The sequence below is a fragment of the Pelodiscus sinensis genome, chromosome 1 (assembly GCF_049634645.1).
Source record: "Pelodiscus sinensis isolate JC-2024 chromosome 1, ASM4963464v1, whole genome shotgun sequence".
In the NCBI taxonomy this organism is placed as follows: Eukaryota; Metazoa; Chordata; order Testudines; family Trionychidae; genus Pelodiscus; species Pelodiscus sinensis.
This window is the reverse complement of record NC_134711.1, coordinates 126,662,492-126,682,139: the sequence shown is the minus strand read 5'-3', so window position 1 is coordinate 126,682,139 and position 19,648 is coordinate 126,662,492. Positions and strand designations below refer to the sequence as shown.

At 43.2% G+C, this 19,648-nt stretch overlaps 1 protein-coding gene across 3 annotated transcripts in view; it reads left to right on the top strand.

Annotated features, from left to right (window-relative positions):
* CRACR2A (calcium release activated channel regulator 2A) overlaps positions 1-19,648 on the top strand; it is a 122,776-nt gene that overhangs the window by 63,702 nt on the left and 39,426 nt on the right. For all 3 annotated transcript variants that reach the window (XM_075900589.1, XM_075900586.1, XM_075900595.1), the window contains 3 exons: positions 152-298; positions 12,658-12,748; positions 17,904-17,999. In XM_075900589.1, coding sequence (XP_075756704.1) covers positions 152-298; positions 12,658-12,748; positions 17,904-17,999 — 334 coding nt within the window. The remainder of the gene's footprint in view (positions 1-151; positions 299-12,657; positions 12,749-17,903; positions 18,000-19,648) is intronic.

Below are 19,648 nucleotides of genomic sequence, written 5' to 3'. Positions count from 1 at the left end.
AATAGCCCTTGCCAATAACAAACCTCATGTTCTGAGCAGTGAGCTGCTGAAATTTACTTTGTGTTACTAGGCTGCTGCAAAACATTTACTCCAGCCTGAAAAATCATATCCCCTAACATATGCCTTATTCTCATTTGTTTTCATCCCTCAGTGAGAACAATATAAGACAGCTTTGGTCGCAGCTGAGAAAAGATGAACCTCATCTACTTTCCAATTTTGAAGAGTTCCTGGTCAGAATTTACTCCCAGCTGCAAGAAGCCGATAATGAAAAGAATGAGTTGGAGTATGCCTTGAAAAAGTTTGTACAACTCTTTGTGTGTTCTCTCTATATTACTTCCGATGTATTATGTGCTACATGCCTCAAAATCTAATAGAGGTTTCTGTCAACCAATCAGCTTTCTGGGGAATTGAAGATTATCTACTGATAAAAGAGATTTTAAAGCAAACATTTGCCAGTCATCACTAGAGCTGGTCAAATGATTTGTAACAGAACTAATCAGCTGAATTTAGCTCTTCCTTTACTATCCACTAGTTATTTTGTCTGAAATTCTTTCATAAATGTCTATTACTTCATTCTCTTTTTAACAAACCATAGCTACACTTAGGGTGGCCATTCACAGACCGCCAATATAAAAAAAATATGATTACAAGAACATAAAGGATCAGATTCACCTGTACACTCTTTCAGCACTCCATGCAATGCAGTAGTAAATCCAGTTCAACTTGCTGGTTAAATTGGATTTATGGCTGCTTTATGATGAGGGAACAGCACAAAGCAGTCAAAAAGTACCAGAGAATCTGGCCCAATATGATGAAAAACACCTAGACCAGCCTTTATACTCAATTAAAATTCTGGAAGAGTAAAGTCACCATACATAAAACAAGTGAAGTGCATTCTGATGCTCATAGTTAAAGCTCCACATATGTTTTCATTATAAAATATAATTTGTTGATACTTATAACTTTGGCAAGATTTTACCTTTCGGGCTGAAATTCAACATATTTATTCCCAACCGAAGAGAGTTTTCCTGGCAAGTTTGAGCAGAAATGGTGTAGTCATTCTTGAGAACAGAGTGAAATTAGAGACGTTTTTTAAGGGCAACTCTAGGACATTAGTTAATGTGGTTAATTAGGGAATGTGGTGTGTGACAGGGTGTTCCACTCACTACCAGGATGGCATCTTCTCCTGGCCAGTTTGGGGAAATGGCTAGCCAGGTCAATGCCCTTTCCCACAGTTGCACACCAGCTCCCTGGGGCAGTGGCTCCTCTCTCACTCCACGTACCGCAGCTGCTCCATTGTGACTTAGCCCTCCGGCCAGGTCACACTCCATGTGCTTTCTCCTTCTGGGCACCTGTCTTTCTAAGTGTCTCTCCACACTAGGGCTACGTCTAGACAGGCATGATTTTCCGCAAATGCTTTTAACGAAAAATGTTCTGTTAAAAGCATTTTCGGAAAAGCGCGTCTAGATTGGCACAGACGCTTTTCCGCAAAAAAGCCCTGATGGCCATTTTCGTGATTGGGGCTTTTTTGCGCAAAACAAATCTGGGCTGTCTACACTGGCCCTTTTGCACTAAAGCTTTGCGCAAAAGGGACTTTTGTCCGAACGGGAGCAGCAGAGTATTTCTGCAAGAAGCACTGATTTCAGACAGTAGGAAGTCAGTGTTCTTGCAGAAATTCAAGCGGCCAGTGTAGGCAGCTGGCAAGTTTTTCCGGAAAAGCGGCTGATTTTCCGGAAAAACTGGCCAGTCTAGACACAGCCTAGCAGTTTCAGACAATTTTCTCCTTCACTGCCCCGTGGTACCACTCCATCAGTGGCTGTCAGGGGATGCCAGGCCCACCTTCTACTTCAGGTCAAGGAACTTTTCTATTCCTGGTCTGTTCTCTCCTAGACTTTACTGCCTTTCCCTGAGCCTTCTGCTACCAACTGGCACTCCACACTTGCTTAGGTTTGCAACCTCCTTACTCCCCTCTTCCAGGGGAGAGTAATTATGGGCTCCCTGCCCCTGTAGCCCCCAAGCATTCTTCCCTTCTCCTAGGGGGTGACTGCAGCCTTTCCCAATGGCCACCTTCTATTGCCAAATTTCTATATAATCCCAGCCAAGCTCCTTCCTCCTCAGCTGAGCTCCCTCACTCATTCAGGCCTTGTCTCCATTTACTGGGAGCTCAATCTCCAAGGGGTCAATTTAGCGGCTCTAGTAAGGATGTGCTAAATCACCCACCGATCACACTCCTGTCAACTCTGATAATCCACCAGGTCATGAGGGATAAGAGGAGTTGACGGGAGAGTTTCTCCAGTTGACTCCCCACAGGGGGGACACCACAGTAAGTTGAACTAAGATACATCAACTTTAACTATGCTATTCGTGTAGCTGGAGTTGCATACCTAGTTTGACTTTGCTGCCTAGTGTAGACCTGGTGTCAGTCAGGAGGTTGCTCGACCACCTGATCCACCTCAGCTATGACCTGTTGGGTTAATTAGCCCCCTTCTCACTCTGCATTAATTAGCCCCCTTCTCACTCTGCATTAACCCTTTCCAGGCAAATGGGGGGAGGGGGCAGTAAACACCCCATCAGATGGTTTGATCCTGAAATTTGACAGGCACATATTCTCCATTTCCAAGAGTGTCTTTGTGCATTCTAGTGAAAATCAGTTGCCCTTTGGTCAAGAGCTAATGGCTAAAAGAGCATATTGCAGGCAAGCACACTGGTGTCAATGGACTGCCATGTACATTCCATTAACACTATGCATGCGCTTTTAACAGTGTTTTGGACTTGTGAATACATAAGTCAAGTGGAATATCATTTTTCTATGAAGGAAAATCTGTATCAAGGCCACCACAAGGTGTGCAGGCAGGGGGCCCAGGCCTGCTCCCCACTCCTTGTCCACTGATAGGAGCGGGACATTGGGCCTAGCTGCCCATGTGTCATGATAGAAGGGAGGACAGGCCAAATCTGAATGGGACTGCAACTTCATGAACCAGGTCACAAAGCTACTTACTCACATTTGGGCCGGCCATCCCTACATCCAGGTGGAGGGGAGGCCATGTCAAATGTGAGCAGTGTTACAACCCTGTTTGCTGGGGGACAAAGCATCATGCTGAGATTTGGGCCAGCTACATGCCCCCCTCAGGTCAGAGGGCCAACAGGGCCAAATGTGAGAGTTTCCAGCAGCCAGAGTACCAGGTCCACCAGGAGAAGAAGTGTAGGGGCACATGGAACTCACTAACATGCAGGAGGGTGAGAGGACTGGATCCAGCTTTTGGTGCTTCCAGGGGAAGTGGAGGCACAGGAGGATGGGGGTCTGAGTTTTCCAGAACTGCCTGGCCTATGGTGGGGATGATACTCTTTAGCCTGCTCATCTCTATGGGAGAGGGCTTGGGGCTAAGTGTGAGACAAGGAAAACTTAGAGCTAGGTAGAGGGGACAGAGCTTGAAACTGGGTGAGGCGAACTGTGGGATTGCGAGTGGGAGGCTGGGTGTAGGGTAGCAGTAGGGGAATGTGTGGGGCTAGATGCAGGTCAGGGAGAGAGAACTGGGACCCCCTCCTTAGGAAAATTCTGGTTGCTCCCTGGCTGTGGATTATGTCTGTGATGGGTTTATAAAAAAAAGGATGCAGAGCTCTAAAAGAGCCCTGCTTCATATCATGTGATAGCTAATTGTGAATATTGTATAGGGCAGAACAGATCATTCTGCTGCTGTCTAGCAAAGAGCGGCGCATGATGGAAATTCTTTGTTTTATTTTCTCTTCAAAAACCAACTCCCAGGAAACTCCATTAAAAAGGACATTAAAATAACATTAAGGCTGCAAAATGAAGCACTCGAAACTCAGGAAATACCCAACTACCCCATAAAACTGTTACTCTAATGGATCCTTCCCCCACTCCGGGTGTGAATGCATTATGAGACAGTCTTTTAGATTATAAACTCATACGCTTTTTAACATGGGAGACCTGCCTTATTCAGCGTTGGCGCTGGAGGGTATGCAGTGTATGAGGCATTAAGCTACACTCTGGAGAATAAGGATAAATATAACTATTGAACTCCTGCCTCATTTGCTCAGCACCATCCAATCTATGCACTGAATGGGGTAGGGACCCTAAACAAAAAAATACTGCGTGGGCATGCATACTGTATACATACCAAGGGGGGAGAGTTAAGGATGCACAGACAATCTTAATTAGTATTTCCTGACTTTTCCTATTTATCTTTTTTGATACAGGTTTTTGTATGTGATTTTTACATTCATTTAGTGTAATAACTCCATATTGGCATAAATTGTACTTATATGCCTCTGCAACCGTGTTGATTCCATTGAGAACTGAATTGAGCCACGTGGCTTTTGTTGAGATGCATGTTAATATTTATTGATCCAGATCTAAGGATGAATTTCTTATAGATAGCATGTTTTATTTTTTTAAAGTCTAACCCTTTAAAGAGTAAACAAAGCTTGTGGTCCTGGGGGGGAAACAAAAACTATTACTGGTCTCTCAGGAGCAAATTAAGTAGCAGAGATTTGCCGATGTGCTCTGACTGGCTAATATTGACATAATTCCAGATCATAGTATTGTTGTCCTCTGAAGAAATGTAGCATCCAGATTTATCATGTCTTTTTTTCAACCAATTGTGGCCAACATTTTCTTCTTAGAGGTTACACTAGACATAATATAACCAGAATGAGAGATTTTGCTCCACTAAATGTTTATAGTTCTATCAAAAGTGCATCTTTCTGTATTTGCTAGCTGTTGGGTTTAGATAAATGAACATAGTTTGCCTCAATCATTTCCTGCCATCATTTGTAGATCATTACTGCAGCACAAACTCACATTTTATTAAGGGTATCACTTAATCAGATAACTCCATGAAAGGTTTCTAAGTAGTAAGTAAACATGGTTTTTACTGACTTTGGATGAGCATACACAGAGGTAGCCGTATTCGTCTTTCCAAACTAAATACCCTCATGGTCTGAAGACAGCTGGCTTGCTTTTCTTGGCTGCTGCAGAGTTTTAGCTCGGTGAAATTACAGCCAAATAATAAATGTAAGCCTATAGAAAACTGAAAAACAGTAAAGAAAATAAATCAGATTGATGGTGTTCCAGTCCAAAATTCTTTTTTTCTTTGGGGTTTCTCTCTTATGAATGTGCAGTGTGCGTTTCATAGATTTCAAGGCCAGAACAGACCATAATCTAATCTGACCTCCTGCTCTTTATGTAATTTTTCTTTATTTCTTTGGATTTATATAACACTAAAAAGAATTTACTCCCGCATGAATACATTCAACCAAATAGCATATGTGTATCTACTCCATTAAAAAAGATAGCTGGGCTGATAGTCACACACATGTACAAGCCACATGTGATGATAGCCACACACATGAAACAAGTCATTCAAATCCAAAACTTATACTTTTTGGCATTTGTACAGTACAGGCAGTCCCCGACTTACGTGGATCCAACTTATGGCGACAAAAGCTCCCGGTCTCCCTGGTCTGCTGGGGGGGGTCCAGCAAAGCCGCTGGACCCCCCCAGCAGACCAGGGACACCCGAGCAAAGCCGCCCAGGTGGCGGAAGTCCCGCTGCCTGGGCGGCTTTGCTCGTTTGCCCCGGAGCAAAGCCGCCCAGGCAGCGGGACTGCCGCTGCCTGGGCGGCTTTGCTCCTGTCCCCCTGGTCTGCTGGGGGGGGGGGGGGTCCAGCAAAGCCGCTGGACCCCCCCCCCCCCCAGCAGACCAGGGACACCCGAGCAAAGCCGCCGCCTGGGCGGCTTTGCTCCTGGGCAAACGAGCAAAGCCGCCCAGGCAGCAGCTTTGCTCTGGTGTCCCTGGTCTGCTGGGGGGGTCCAGCGGCTTTGCTGGACCCCCCCAGCAGACCAGGGGGACAGGAGCAAAGCCACGGAGCACGCCCACAGGGGGACAGCCCAAGCGCGCCCGGGTTGTCCCGCTGCGGGCGTGCTCCACGGCTTTGCTCCTGTCCCCCTGGTCTGCTAGGGGAGGGGGGTGCAGCTAGTGCCCCCCCCCAGAAGACCAGGCTTTTCTTGCCTACCCCTGGGGTAGAGCAGCTGGGGGCTGCCGGGTTGGTCGCGCAGCGCTGCTCCGGACCAACCCGGCAGCACCCCAGCTGCTCTGCCCCAGGCGTCCCCAAGTCAGCCGCTGCTGAAACTGACCAGCGGCTGACTACAGGAAGCCCGAGGCAGAGTTGCTCTGCCCCGGGCTTCCTGGAATCAGCCGCTGATCAGTTTCAGCAGCAGCTGATTTGGGGACGCCTGGTTTTCTTAAGTTGAATCTGTATGTAAGTCAGAACTGGCATCCAGATTCAGCCGCGGTTGAAACTGATCAGTTTCAGCAGCGGCTGACGCCAGTTCCGACTTACATACAGATTCAACTTAAGAACAAACCTACAGTCCCTATCTTGTACGTAACCCGGGGACTGCCTGTATTTGATGTTTTATATTCCCAATGTTCATTAACTAACCTTCCAACATTTTTTTTACATGTTATCTTAATTTAGAATTTTCTGGCTTCCAAATACTGGGTAGTATTATTCTTAAATCATATAGTGATGTTTTGCAGGAATTTATCCCTTTATCCATTGAGGTACTATATCATGTTGGTTTGAAAAGACATAATATATTTGTCCTACATTTACAAAGCATCCATGAGCTCTTAAATGCCATATAAGTCCTTGAAGAAATCATAATCTCTATGGAATTTCTTGTGCGTTTCATAATTTCTTCAGGAGTTCTTTCAGTGTTTATATGCATGTCCAAGCTTCCACAAAGCCTCGATAGGGTTGCACACAAAGCTGGTACAGTAATTCCTCATTTAACATTATAGATGTGTTTCTGAAAATGTTTGTGCTAAGTGAAAACATGCTATGCAGGGTCAATTTTCCCATTCAAAATAATGGAAAAGGTGAGGGTTGCGTTTCATGTGATGGTGGCAAAGTCAATATTTTGTTGGTGCTGGGTCGTCAGTGTCAGCATTAGATATTTAGCAGCACAAGATAAGTAGCAACACAAGTCTCTGCAGTTTGTTAAAACACAAAGATAAACACGTGAGTGAGCGAAGAAGCACTGTGACCACGTGTATTCATCCGCTCACGCGCGGTATTACCACTGTTTTCATCAACTTATACCGCCGTGCGAAGTAGTCCACCACTTGATTATTTTCATGTTATTTCGGAGACGGTCGTGTTATTTGAAAAACGTTCCCTAAAAATAAAATTGTGCTATTTTGAAAATGTGTTAAGTGGGCACGTGTTAAACGAGTAATTACTGTACTGTGTGTTAGCAACATTTTCCATTATTTATTTGCATTACAGTAGCCCCTAGACCAGTGTTTCTTAAACTTTTTAAGACTGAGGAACACCAAACAATAATTTTTTAATGGGGAACACCAAGGTTTTTTTGTTGAGGAAAAAAAAGGCCTCAGAGAAAAGTTGTTGAGCAAAAAAAGGAGGCTTGTCACTTTAAGGGCAGCCATTTTGAATTCTGTTCTCTCCACAGCACACCTCTGACTACCTCGCAGCACACTGATGTTCTGTAGAACACACTTTAAGAAACGCTGCCCTAGACTAAGCAGTAGCACCTCCTCTGAGGCTAGACCTCCCATTGTGCCTGTGGATGTGTACAAATACAAAGGCTGTGTCTACACTGGCATGAATTTCTGGAATTGCTTAAAACGGAATACTATTCCGTTTTCAGTTTTTCCGGAAAAGGAGCATCTACATTGGCAGGTTGCTTTTCTGGAAAAGCCCTTTTTCCTGAAAAGCGTCTGTGGCCAATGTAGACACGCTTTTCCAGAAAAGAGCCCCGATCGCCATTTTCGCGATCGGGGCTTTTTTCCAGAAAAGACTACTGGGCTGTCTACACTGGCCCTTTTCCGGAACAGTGTTCTGGAATAAGGACTTATGCCCGAGCGGGAGCAGAATAGTTTTTCCGGAATAGCGGCTGATTTTGTACAGTAGAGTGTCGTTGCTTTTCCGGAAATTCAAGGGCCAGTGTAGACAGCTCGTAGCTTATTCCGGAAAAGCGGCTGATTTTCCGGAATAAGTGGCCCAGTGTAGACACAGCCATCATGTTTGGAACATTCTCTGTTCCAAACTGTTTGCAGTCTAGATAGATAGACAAGACTGAGAGACATAGGATGCGGGGAGACACATGAGCATTCAAGTTAGGAAACTAAAAGAGAGGTTCCAAAAAGCTAGCATGCTGAGCTGCCTAATGCCTGTGCTAGCCAACAGAAATGCTGAGTACTGGGAAGTGGGCTAGATCTCAGCCCTGCAACAGGAGGTAGGCATCTAATCATAGGTGCTGGAACTTGGAATGCTGGAGGTGCTGCTGCAGCCTCTGGCTTGAAGTGGTTTAATGGCTCTCAGTACCCCAACTATACAAATTATTTTAGTGCCTCTACATCTAATTCCAGGCCAGAGGGACGCACCTCCCTCCACTGAGGTGGAGGCAGGAGAAGCAGTAGTTCATCCTTCCGCCCCATTGTTACCATTTACCCAGTGGTTAGCGTTCAGTGAGAGACCCAGGTTCATTTCCCCCTCCTGCCTGATGTGAAGCTGGCTCTCCAGTTTTGGGTCTTTTGCTTCTCCTGAGAGTGCCCTGCCCACTGAGCTATGGAGTCACTCTGACTTTTTCCCTGGCCCATAGAATATATATTTTTACACAGTGGCACCATTTAGACAGGAGACATGAAGACAGCCTTTCACAGAATATCCTATATATCCTAACACCACCTCTGCGGTGTTAAGGGATGGGCACACCTCTTTACTTAAGACTGTGCACATGCCCAACTGCTGAAATGCAAGTACCTTGGAGGACTTTTAAATGTGGAACATAGGTAGCTACCGGGTTAGGTGGCAGATGGGTGGAGGTTTTGTGAATGTCAGTGGCTCCTAAATGTTGGACGTTGTCATTTTGTGAATGCCAGCCAGAGAGGGGAAGTGATTTTTCCCAAGGTTACAAAAGCAAGGCAGTAGCAGAGCCTAACTTCAAAGGAAGTGGAGGACATTTGGTGCCTTTTGAAATCAGCCCATAAAGTACCCAACACTAACCTATTTTCATTTGAAATAACAGCTGTTCTGACCAAGTGTCTGTGTGAACAATGGTGGACAGAATTTAAATACCACATCTAAAGTAATAGGCAGAAATGAAACCACCCCATATATGCATTGATCTCACTACAAGAACATAGGCTATGTCTACATGGCAGAGAAAAGTCGGAAAAAGATATGCAAATTGTGAACCGCAATTTGCGTATCCTTTTCTGCTTTTTTTCCGAAAGAGACTTTCTGAAATTTGGCCCATCTACCTGGGGCCAAATTTCAGAAAAAAGTCCTCTTTCAGAACATCCCTCACCGAGGGATGCCGAAAGAACGTGTGCTTTTTTGGAAACTGTTCTGAAAATGTTCCTTGGACATAGCCATAATGACCAGAACATGTCACCTTAACTATCCTGACCAGAGTTTAGTTGTTGCTTGTTTGTTTGATGAGGAATTTTGGCAATTTTAACTAACTAAATCACTTGGTTATATATTCTTCCCATTATTCTACCACTTCTGCAGATGGTTGCCAAATATCTGGGAAATAATTTATCTGATTAATTTTTTCCTGCTACTTGTGGAATAAATTTGTCATGATTATATTATGCCTTAAATAATGATGATAAATTATCTTACTATTATTATTTGACCAGCTTTAAGAATGGAGTCTAAACCAATAATTAAAGCTGCGGGTGTGTTTAGACTACAGATGTCATCCCCCTAGTTGTCTGCTAAAGCAGACAACAAACAAACATGATATTAAAATGTCTCCCAAATGTCATTTTCAGATCATAGCCCTGTTCTGCCCTTGCAAACACAAGTTAGAGAAAATCTAGTGCCAAAAACAATAGTATATGAATTCAACATTCAAGTTGTTTCTTTTAACCCACAAAGGCAAGGAAATTCAGTTATGGTTCTCATGGCAACGTGGACTACTGTGTTCTTTATGTACATCATAATAGGGTCTTTCATTGTATAACCAGCCTAACCCTGCTCAACGTGACATACTATTGGGTAAAAACGGGGTTGACAGATGTGATCTTGGCACTCGTGCTATCTTGTTAAAAATTGTCTCTCTTGCATGATGGTTTCATGGAATTCCACCCTCTCAAATAAGCTCTGAATTTGCTCTATGGATAATTGTATTCTTAGAATAGTGTGCCTTGGATATTTTGGGCCAGAATGTTAAGTCTGGCTGTGCACCTATGAAGGGGAGTAAAGAAGCACAAAATGTCCCATTATTTTCCTGCATTATCCTGCATTACTCGAACCATGAAGGAGGGTGGGGGTGAGCAGCTATTGCGGTGGTGGTGGGGAGAGCTGTGTTTTATGCACAGCTTGAGCTCATTTTGCACAGATGTAAATGACCCAACAAAGTGTAAGACAGTAAAGAATCAACCCTAAAGCATTTTGTTTTTCTTGTGTCAATATAGCTCAGCAAGCATTTATCACTAGAGTCCATTATGAGACTACACATTGTCCTTTCTATTTGGGGATGAAAAATGCAAGTTATAAATGACAGGCATTGGACACATTTGAAGGAAAAAAGATGCCCCGATTCTTAGTTAACTCAGTTGACTGGAGTGATATATCTCAGAGGAGAATTTGCAGAATACAGGCAGTCCCCGGGTTACGTACAAGATAGGGACTGTAGGTTTGTTCTTAAGTTGAATTTGTATGTAAGTCGGAACTGGTACATATTATAGGGGAAACTCTAGCCAAACATTTCTCCAGAGCTCAGTTTTATTCTCCCACACCTCACTTCCCTCAGTCCTTTATTCTCAAGCTGAGGTGTCTGCTGAGAAAAGCCGCTCCGCATCTCCCTGGTCTGCTGGGGAAGGGCGCTAGCTTCGCGTCTCCCTGGTCTGCTGTGGGGAAGCAGCTAGTGCGGGGTTGCCTCACCCCGTTTGTAAGTAGGGATCCGATGTAAGTCGGATCCATGTAACCCGGGGACTGCTTGTACAGGAAAACTGACAGGGACATTCCCAAATGACACAGTGATTTTTTCAGTACCCCTTAGTTTTCTCCTGTTCCTGATGAGAAGACTTTAGAGGATTTTATGTATTTTGTTGAGAGATTTACACTCTGCAAATTGCCCGCTTAACTAACAGCTCGTTAATGGGTGTGTCTATACTGCATCATTATTTCGAGATAACTAGCATTATTTTGAAATAACAATGCGAACATCTACACAGACATTCCATTATTTTGAAATAATTTCAAAATAACAGACGGCTTATTTCAAAGTCTGTAAACCTCATTCTTTTGGTATGCCTTCACAGCAAAGTTATTTCGGAATAATGACCGTTATTTGAAAATAACTATGCGAGTGTCTACACGGCCATGCCATTATTTCAAAATCATTTTGAAATAATGGATGATTTATTCCAAACTATGTAAACTTCATTCTACGAGGAATAACGCCTATCCAGAAATAGCTATTTTGAAATAAGGAGTGTGTAGCTGCTCCACTGCTGATATTTTGAAATAGCTCCTCCCTAGGGCCATTCTAAGTTATCCCTCCCCAGTGCTTCCTGGGATTCTAAATCGAGATATCATGCCTACATTAGGGAAGCCTGCCTTGGACTAATTTTGAAGTTTCCCTGCAGTGTAGAGGTGCTATTTTTAAATAAGCTAGTTTGGAATAACTATTTCGGAATAAAATTCAGGACTTATTTCAAAATAGCCATGCAGTGTAGACATACCTCATGTCCAACCCTCCTTGCCGCACCAGTGGGGAGAATGTGCTGCGATGTCATTAAGGCTCTACTAAAAATCCTCTGAGCATGCTAGAAGGAACTTTTTCAAATGCTGATCATTTCAAAAATATGTTTTTATTCCCTCCCCACCTAGCCCAAAGCTCTCTAACTCTCCATCCATACTCTGTCTGGCCCAGGTGCTAATTGCAGCTGTTTCTGGTCCAAACATAATAAAAAAGAAGTGGATTTGATTACTTAACCCCTTGTTCCTTGTGTTGTCTTGTGCACTTGTGCAAAGTGGACTTTATTTCTGCTTTGTGGGTGACTACAGCTTAAAAGAAGTGTGTAACAAACCCCTGAGTAGAAAGATACATAAAGAGACACTACCATCTGAACTTTCAGACAAGTCTTTCTTTATGCTGGAACTTTTGGGATGCACTAATGGTTTCAGAAATAAATCATCAGTCATCTGAGTACTCATGAATAATGCAATCTTGTAAATAACTGTAGAGCAAAGCTGCAACTTGAAAATACGCACAAATCACTTTTATTTCTATTTAACCAGCTCTCATTTAGATTTTCATTGTTGCTATTAGTGTCAAGTCTAGGCTCTCCCTTCCTTAGGCTTCAGGTACCACAATCATTAAGAAGGCCCGATAAATTGCCAGCATATATTGTGCTGGCAATTTTAAAATGTCAAATAAACAGCCTTATTAGCGCTACTGCTCTCCCCTATGGGAAACTGTTTGGTTTTTATCTGTGACCCTGCTACATGTAAATACTTTCTTCTGCTCTTGGGCTCATTCCCTTGAGTCTTGTGCTAAAACAGAAATGTGATGCTAAGCTAGTAAATTGTGAGCCTTTTACTTGAAATAATGCTACAAAGACTCTCACAGTGTGCTTTTATCTCTTATTAGGAGAATTGCTGCTTATGATGAAGAAATTCAACATCTCTATGAGGAAATGGAGCAGCAAATCAAAAATGAGAAAGAGCAGTTTCTCTTAAAGGTGACTGTGTCTCTTTATTATAGATATGGAAGGCCTAATTCTGCACTCACACCAGTTTTTACTCCAGTGTAACTCCATTAATTTCAGCCAGTGTGAGAGCACAAGAAAGCCCTCAAATGGCAGCATACACAGAAATAGAAGATAAAACATAATTTAATTTGCTCTATCCTCCAGTGATTTCATCAGATCACAGGCTCAGGCTGGATGACTAGTTAAATGGGAGACCAATGCACACCCACAAATTGCAATAAGTGGACTTGGATTGGTGATTTTCAAGAGGCTGTACTACCTCTTTGAAATAACTACCAAACCACTTTGCTCACAAAGGTGCCATCTTTTATGTGGGTTTTAAAATCAAGATCCTCCTGACCACTTGTCTTCATAAACTGGAACTTTTCATAGCAGAACTAGTCTCGATATCCAGGTCTAATTCCTTGAACAATTTATGTGGTGTCATTCTTACAGAGCCAGTTGTGCATCTGTCCCCTTCCTAGTCTCTCTGAGTGATCCTCCTCAGGTGGAAGCTCTCATGACTTTACTTATCTTGGGGAGGAAATCCACAATTCTCCCACTCTTAGACTGGGCCTCAGTCTGGTGTGTCTACTGTGCTCACCCAGCAAGTCCAACTGGGCAGAGCTTAGCTTTGGGAATCTGTGTCCAGAGATGAATAGAGTGGCCAGACAGCTGTCTTAAACCAAAGTATTTATCCCAACAGAAACAAAGCATACCAGAGAGAGGATTTTAAAGAAACAAAAAATCTATATGCACATCTGTCATACCTAGAGGCTGTCTTTCCCTGATGCAAACAATACCCAGGCTCAGGCATGTCTGCATTGCCAGGAAGATCGATCTTCCAGCATTCAATTTGGCAGGTCTAGTAGGAGCATGCTAAATCAAATGCTGAAAGCACCCCCGTCAGTGTCCATACTCTGTGCTGTCACGAGGAGTAGGGGAAGTCGACGGTATCATTTCACCTGTCGACCTCCTACAGTGTGGATGGTGCCCTAGCTCAGCTTAAGGTACGTCAACTCCAGTCTTGTTATTTCTATAGCTGGAATTGTGCACCTTAAATCAACCTTCCCCCATAGGGTAGACCTGCCCTTGGTTTCTTCAGACACCCCAATAGGTGTTTCTATCACAGCCTGGCTCCTCCCTGAAGACCTCTTCACCAGCTACTGTCTTAAACAGCACCCCATTTCCACCCTTGCAGAGAGTCTCTTTTAAAATGTCATAGTCATTCTGATGTTCTGGTATCCAGGCTTTTCCAATCCAGCAATGTCCCCAAGTATTTTATCTTGAGCCATTGTTTCACTTCTTGCTTGTTTTTCCCCCCTCGTAGAGATCCCTATTCAACAATACAGTGAACTTCCAAGTATTTCTGAACACACTATTCAGAGATATAGAGCGACACAATGTATGTCACAGGTGGGCTATGTCTACACTGCACCGCACTTCGAAATAAGATGTGCAATTTGAGCTGTGCAAATTGCATATCTTATTTTGATTTTATTGTGAAATAGCTTATTTTGTACTTTGGCGCTCTCTACACAGCGCCAAATTTCAAAATAACCTGCTATTCCAAAATGTCCCTTACTCCTCATGGAATGAGGTTTACAGGGACATCGAAGTAGCGAGCCTGAAATGATGGGCTAGCTGTGAACATGCAGGATAGCTATTTTGGGATACTCCAGTATCCCAAAATAGCATTGTAATGTAGATGTAGACGTGTTGTCTAAAAAGTTGCCTTGTAGTTTCAACTAGATAAGTTATTGTTTACTTCCTGCCCTAAGCTGTTGTGTAGTGTGCATTTTGCACATTTAGGTCCCAGTAAAGTCAGTGGGAACCTGGCAATTGATTTCACTGTGCATTGGATTAGACCCTTAAACTGATGTGTTCCACACTAGAGCTGGGTGAATCTCAACAGAGGGTCAACTGATCTCCTTGTATAGCACTTGAAAGTTGTAAAATGCTTTGCAATCTCTCATGATGAAGGTTGACAAGGAAGAGATTGTTTCGTATACACTAATAAAAATTCCGCTACTGATATAATACTGTAAAGATTCTTACCTATAGGAAACTAAGGCACTAGCTGCTAATTAACTTGATCTTTAAGGTAGTATCATAAATTCCATTATTAATCCCTATCACAGATCTTTTTAGGCTGCTAGGTAAACCTCAGCCTAGCACTTTAAAAGCTAGCACCCACACTAATGGCTGTCAGATACTCAAGGAATATTATTTCTTGGTGCGACTAATTTGTTTTTTGGTGTTTGGGGTTTTAAACTTTCTCCATAAAGCAAAAGTTCACAAAGGCCCTGCAGAATGCAGAGTCATACAGATGCCATATGAAAAAGAAAATGCTTGCCTGTTTCTGGAAAAATCATAGCATTTGAAAAATACATCAAAAGAAACAGTTAAGAAGGCAAATAAGTGCAAACTGTTGCTATTTAAGATATTTGGTACCCTGCCGATTAAGGACTGTGTTAGAGGAATGGTTATTATGTCTTATTCATTTAGATATATATTTTTCTGCATAAGAATCCAGTTAATGTACATTAAATTGCCTCATTAAATATATTGTTAGGAGTGAGAGGAGGCAGGGGGAATATTTCATTGTTCCTGCACCCACCCCTTTGTGGGAGGTTTGATCTTTCTGAGTTTTCCTGAAGAATTAAGAGTGTAGGGGGTGGGGCGATTCTCAGCCAGTGTGATTCATGAGGGCTGTATCGATAGAGCTCTGATCATTTAAACCCACTGGCAGATTAGTCTGTAGGCAAATTAGGTCATGATAAGAGGCCCTGATTAATGGCTTCTCCTCCCCCTTCCCCCAATGAACACCTCCACACCTGGATCTGCTTTACCTGCTAACCTTGCACTTCCAGGGAGCAGGGTTGGGTTGCTGGGGCTCTCCCCCTCTCCCCACCCACTTGGTGCTCCTGCCAGAGAATGGTGGAAGTCCCTACACCATGACCCTGCTCCCTGCAGGAGCGCCAGAAGTAGGGTGGTAGTGGTGGATTAAGGGTTTGTGGGGCCAAAATAAGTGGGGGGGGCCTCTTCCATCTGTAGCCCCCTGCCACAATGATCCTGTAGGAAGCTGGTTCAGACCATGGTGGTGCCCATTTTTGGGGGGACCCCTAATTGGCCCGGGTCCCAGGAACTGAAGACAGAAAGGGAGGGAGGGGCCCCCATTTGCTTTGGCCCAGGGCCCCACAAACATCTAATCTGTCTCTGTCTACACCAGCTGAGAATTAGTCCCAAGGAATAATTCCTAATGAGGGGAGTAGCTCTGACATACTCAAATGCTATTATAAAATATTTGGGAACTCATGTGTGTGGGGCCACTGCACTAGTGGAGAGGCCTGTAAACCCTCAGGGTCTTCTCACATGCATCAGTTTTATACCACTGTAACTCTGTTGAATTCTGCAGAGTTGCTTCTGATTCACACCATTGAAAGTGATAGATTTTAAAGCTAGAAGACACCATTTCTGGTCATGTATAAGAACATAAAAACGGCCATACTGGGTCAGACCAAGATCCATCTAGCCCAGTATCCTATCTGCTGACAGTGGCCAATGCCAGATGCCCCAGAGGGAGGGATCACAGCAGGTAATCCTCACGTGATCCCTCCCCGTCACCCATCTCCAGAGAAACAGAGGCTAGGTTCTCCATTCCTACCCATCCTGGCTAATAGACATTGATGGACCTAACCTCCATGAGTCTATCTAGCTCTTTTGAACCCTGTTAAAGTTTTAGCCTTCACCGCATCCTCTGGCAAGAAGTTCCAGAGGTTGACTGTGCACTGAGTGAAGGAAAACTTCCTTTTGTTTGTTTTAAACCTGCTGCCTATTAATTTTATTAGGTGACCCCTAGTTCTTATATTGTGGGAATAAGTAAATAACTTTTTCTTATTCGCTTTTTTCATACCAATCGTGATTTTATAGACCTCTGTCATATCCCCCTTTAGTCTCCTCTTTTTTAAAATGAAAAGTCCAAGACTTTTTAATCTCTCTTCATATGGGACCCGTTCCAAACCCCTAATCATTTTTGTTGCTCATTTCTGAACCTTTTCCAATGCCAATATAGCTTTTTTGAGATGAGGCGACCACATCTGTATGAAGTATTCAAGATGTGGGCATGCTATGGTTTTATATAGAGGCAATAAGATATTCTCTGTCTTATTCTCTATCCCTTTTTTAATGACTCCTAACATTCTATTTGCTTTTTTGATTGCTGCTGCACACTGAGTGGATGTTTTCAGAGAACTATCTACAATGACTCCAAGATCTTTCTCTTGAGTAGTTGTAGCCAAATTAGTCCCCATCATATTGTGTATATATAGTTGGGATTATTTTTTCCAGTGTGCATTAGTTTACATTTATCAACATTAAATTTCATTTGCCATTATGTTGCCCAATCACTTATTTGGTGAGATCTTTTGAAGCGCTTCACAGTCTGCTTTGATCTTAAGTATCTTGAGCAGTTTGATATCATCTTCAAATGTTGCAACCTCACTGTTTACCCCTTTTTCTAGATCATTGATAAATAAGTTGAAGATGGGTCCCAGGACAAACCCTTGGGGGACTCCACTAGTTACCCACTACTATGTAAGCTAGGCTATAGAATATCAACCAGTAATATCTGGATTGAGCCCAGTAACTTGTAACTTAACTACAGGAAATCCTTTAGAAAGATATCCAGGGTAAAATTTTAAACATGTGGAAGCAATTCAGCAGTTTTAGCTCCATTTTCAAAGTGACATAGATTCCTAAATCTCAGGGAGACATAGGCTCATATGTGCCTAAATCACTTTTGAAAGTGGTGCTTAATGTAAGTCTCTTTGGCACTTTGGAAAATGTTACCTCATACGTGGGTCAGAAACTCAGATGGTATAACTCAGCATAGATTCACTAACTTCATTTAAGTCAAAGGAGCTCTGCCAATTTATACCAGCTGAGGATATGGCCTTGTAAGTGATGGAGAAATCCCTGCATCCTTAGGTAACCTATTCCAATGGTTAGTAATCTCCACTATTAAAAATCTACCCTTTATTTCCAGATCTGACTTACAGTCCTATGCACTGTCCTCTGGACCATGCTGCCCTCATGATGAAGTCCCTGCCTTTTTGCTTAATATTCATGTCTTTTGATTTTGCAGGATACAGAGAGGTTTCAGTCCCGCAGTCAAGATCTGGAACATAAACTCGTTTCAAAAGAACAAGAGCTGGAACAACTGGTTCAAAAGCAGAAAAGGGTACTTAACAGCATTATCTATAGTGAAAACTGTAGATGTTTCTGATGTGCCTCTGTGATTTTCCTTTATAATGTCTCTTCTTTCCTTCACATATTTAACCATATTTCAAGTCAGAGAATTTTTTTTTAAATAAAAGCCATTTGAAATAATTGGTCACCATGAAAGCTGCAGTTCCACACTGAAGTCCTGTATAAATTCTTAGAGAAACATAGATTCCAAGGCCATGAAGTACCATTGTGGTCTGACTTCCTGTATAACACAGGTCATAGAACTTCCCCAAAGTAATTCCAGGAGCATATACTGTAGAAAGCTATCTGATCTTGATGTAAAAATTGTCAGTGATGGAGAATCCACCACAATCTCGGTAAATTGTTCTAATGGTGAATTATTCCCACTGTTAGAAATGTACATCTGATTTCCAGTCTCAATATGTCTAGCTTCAATTTCAAACCATTGGATCATGTCATAATTTACATATTTTCTTTACTGATTTTCTTATTGAACAGCACATGCATCTCCTTATAAAGGGGAATGCAATAGCAATATGTGCTATGTATATGTATATTTTGAGAGTTTGTGTATCTATCTGTGAATCCATCCATCCATCCTTCTGTGAGACCATTTATTCAAGAGTTCCTCCTCAACAATAAGAGCCAGGACCACCAAATTTAGTAGGCAGCTTCCTCGTCTCCTAACTTAAAGCAAGGTCAGGGTTGGTTGTGCCGGGAAAACGGGATGTGCCTGGAATGGGGTTGTTTTCCATAGCACAGAAAGGAAGGGAACTGATAGGAAGGTCAGTTAGGGTACATCTACACAGCAGCATTATTTCAGAATAACTTCTGTTATTCTGAAATAACTATGTAAGCGTCTACACAGCTAGCCCGATATTTCAAAATAATTTCCAAATAACGGGTGTCTTATTTCGGCGTTTAGAAACCTCATTCCACGAGGAATAATGCCTCTTCCAAAATAGCTATTTCGGAATAGCAGTAGTGCGGATGCTCCACTGCTGCTATTTCAAAATAGCTCCTCCCCCAGGCCATTCAAAGCAATTACTCCCCGGTGCTTCCTGAGGCTCTAAATTAAGGGAGCCTGCCTCTGACTAATTTCCAGGCTTCCCTATGGTGTAGACATGCTATTTTGAAATAAGCTATTTCAGAGTATTTCTTCTGGAATAGTTTATTCCAATATAATTGTGCAATGTAGACGTAGCCTTATACTGCAGAATGACCATTGAGAGCATCAAGTGCTGGGGGACATCTACACTGCAGAGTGATAACAGGGGGTGGCCAGACCAGGAAGAGAGTGGCCAGCTGGGGCCAAAGCTCTCCACGTTGCAGGCCACTGGCCCAGGTAAGTGGGCCCCCTACTCCCAAAACTCTCCCACCCATCTCTTGGGGGCAGCACAAGATATGGGGGTCTGCCAGCCAGAAGTCCCCACCAAAGAGCATCGCAGGGGGTTGTGGACAGGCCAGGCAGCCCTGGCATTCCGCTTCCCACCCTGCCAAGAGCCATGCCAGGGTTTGGGGCTGGCCATGGCAGCACTGTCCCCCTGGTTCCTCCAGGGGGTGGCAGCTGCAGTGCCATCCTTACTGTCATGGGTGGCTCGGTGAGCTCTTTCTCTGAGCCCCCTGGCCTGAGCCTCCTTC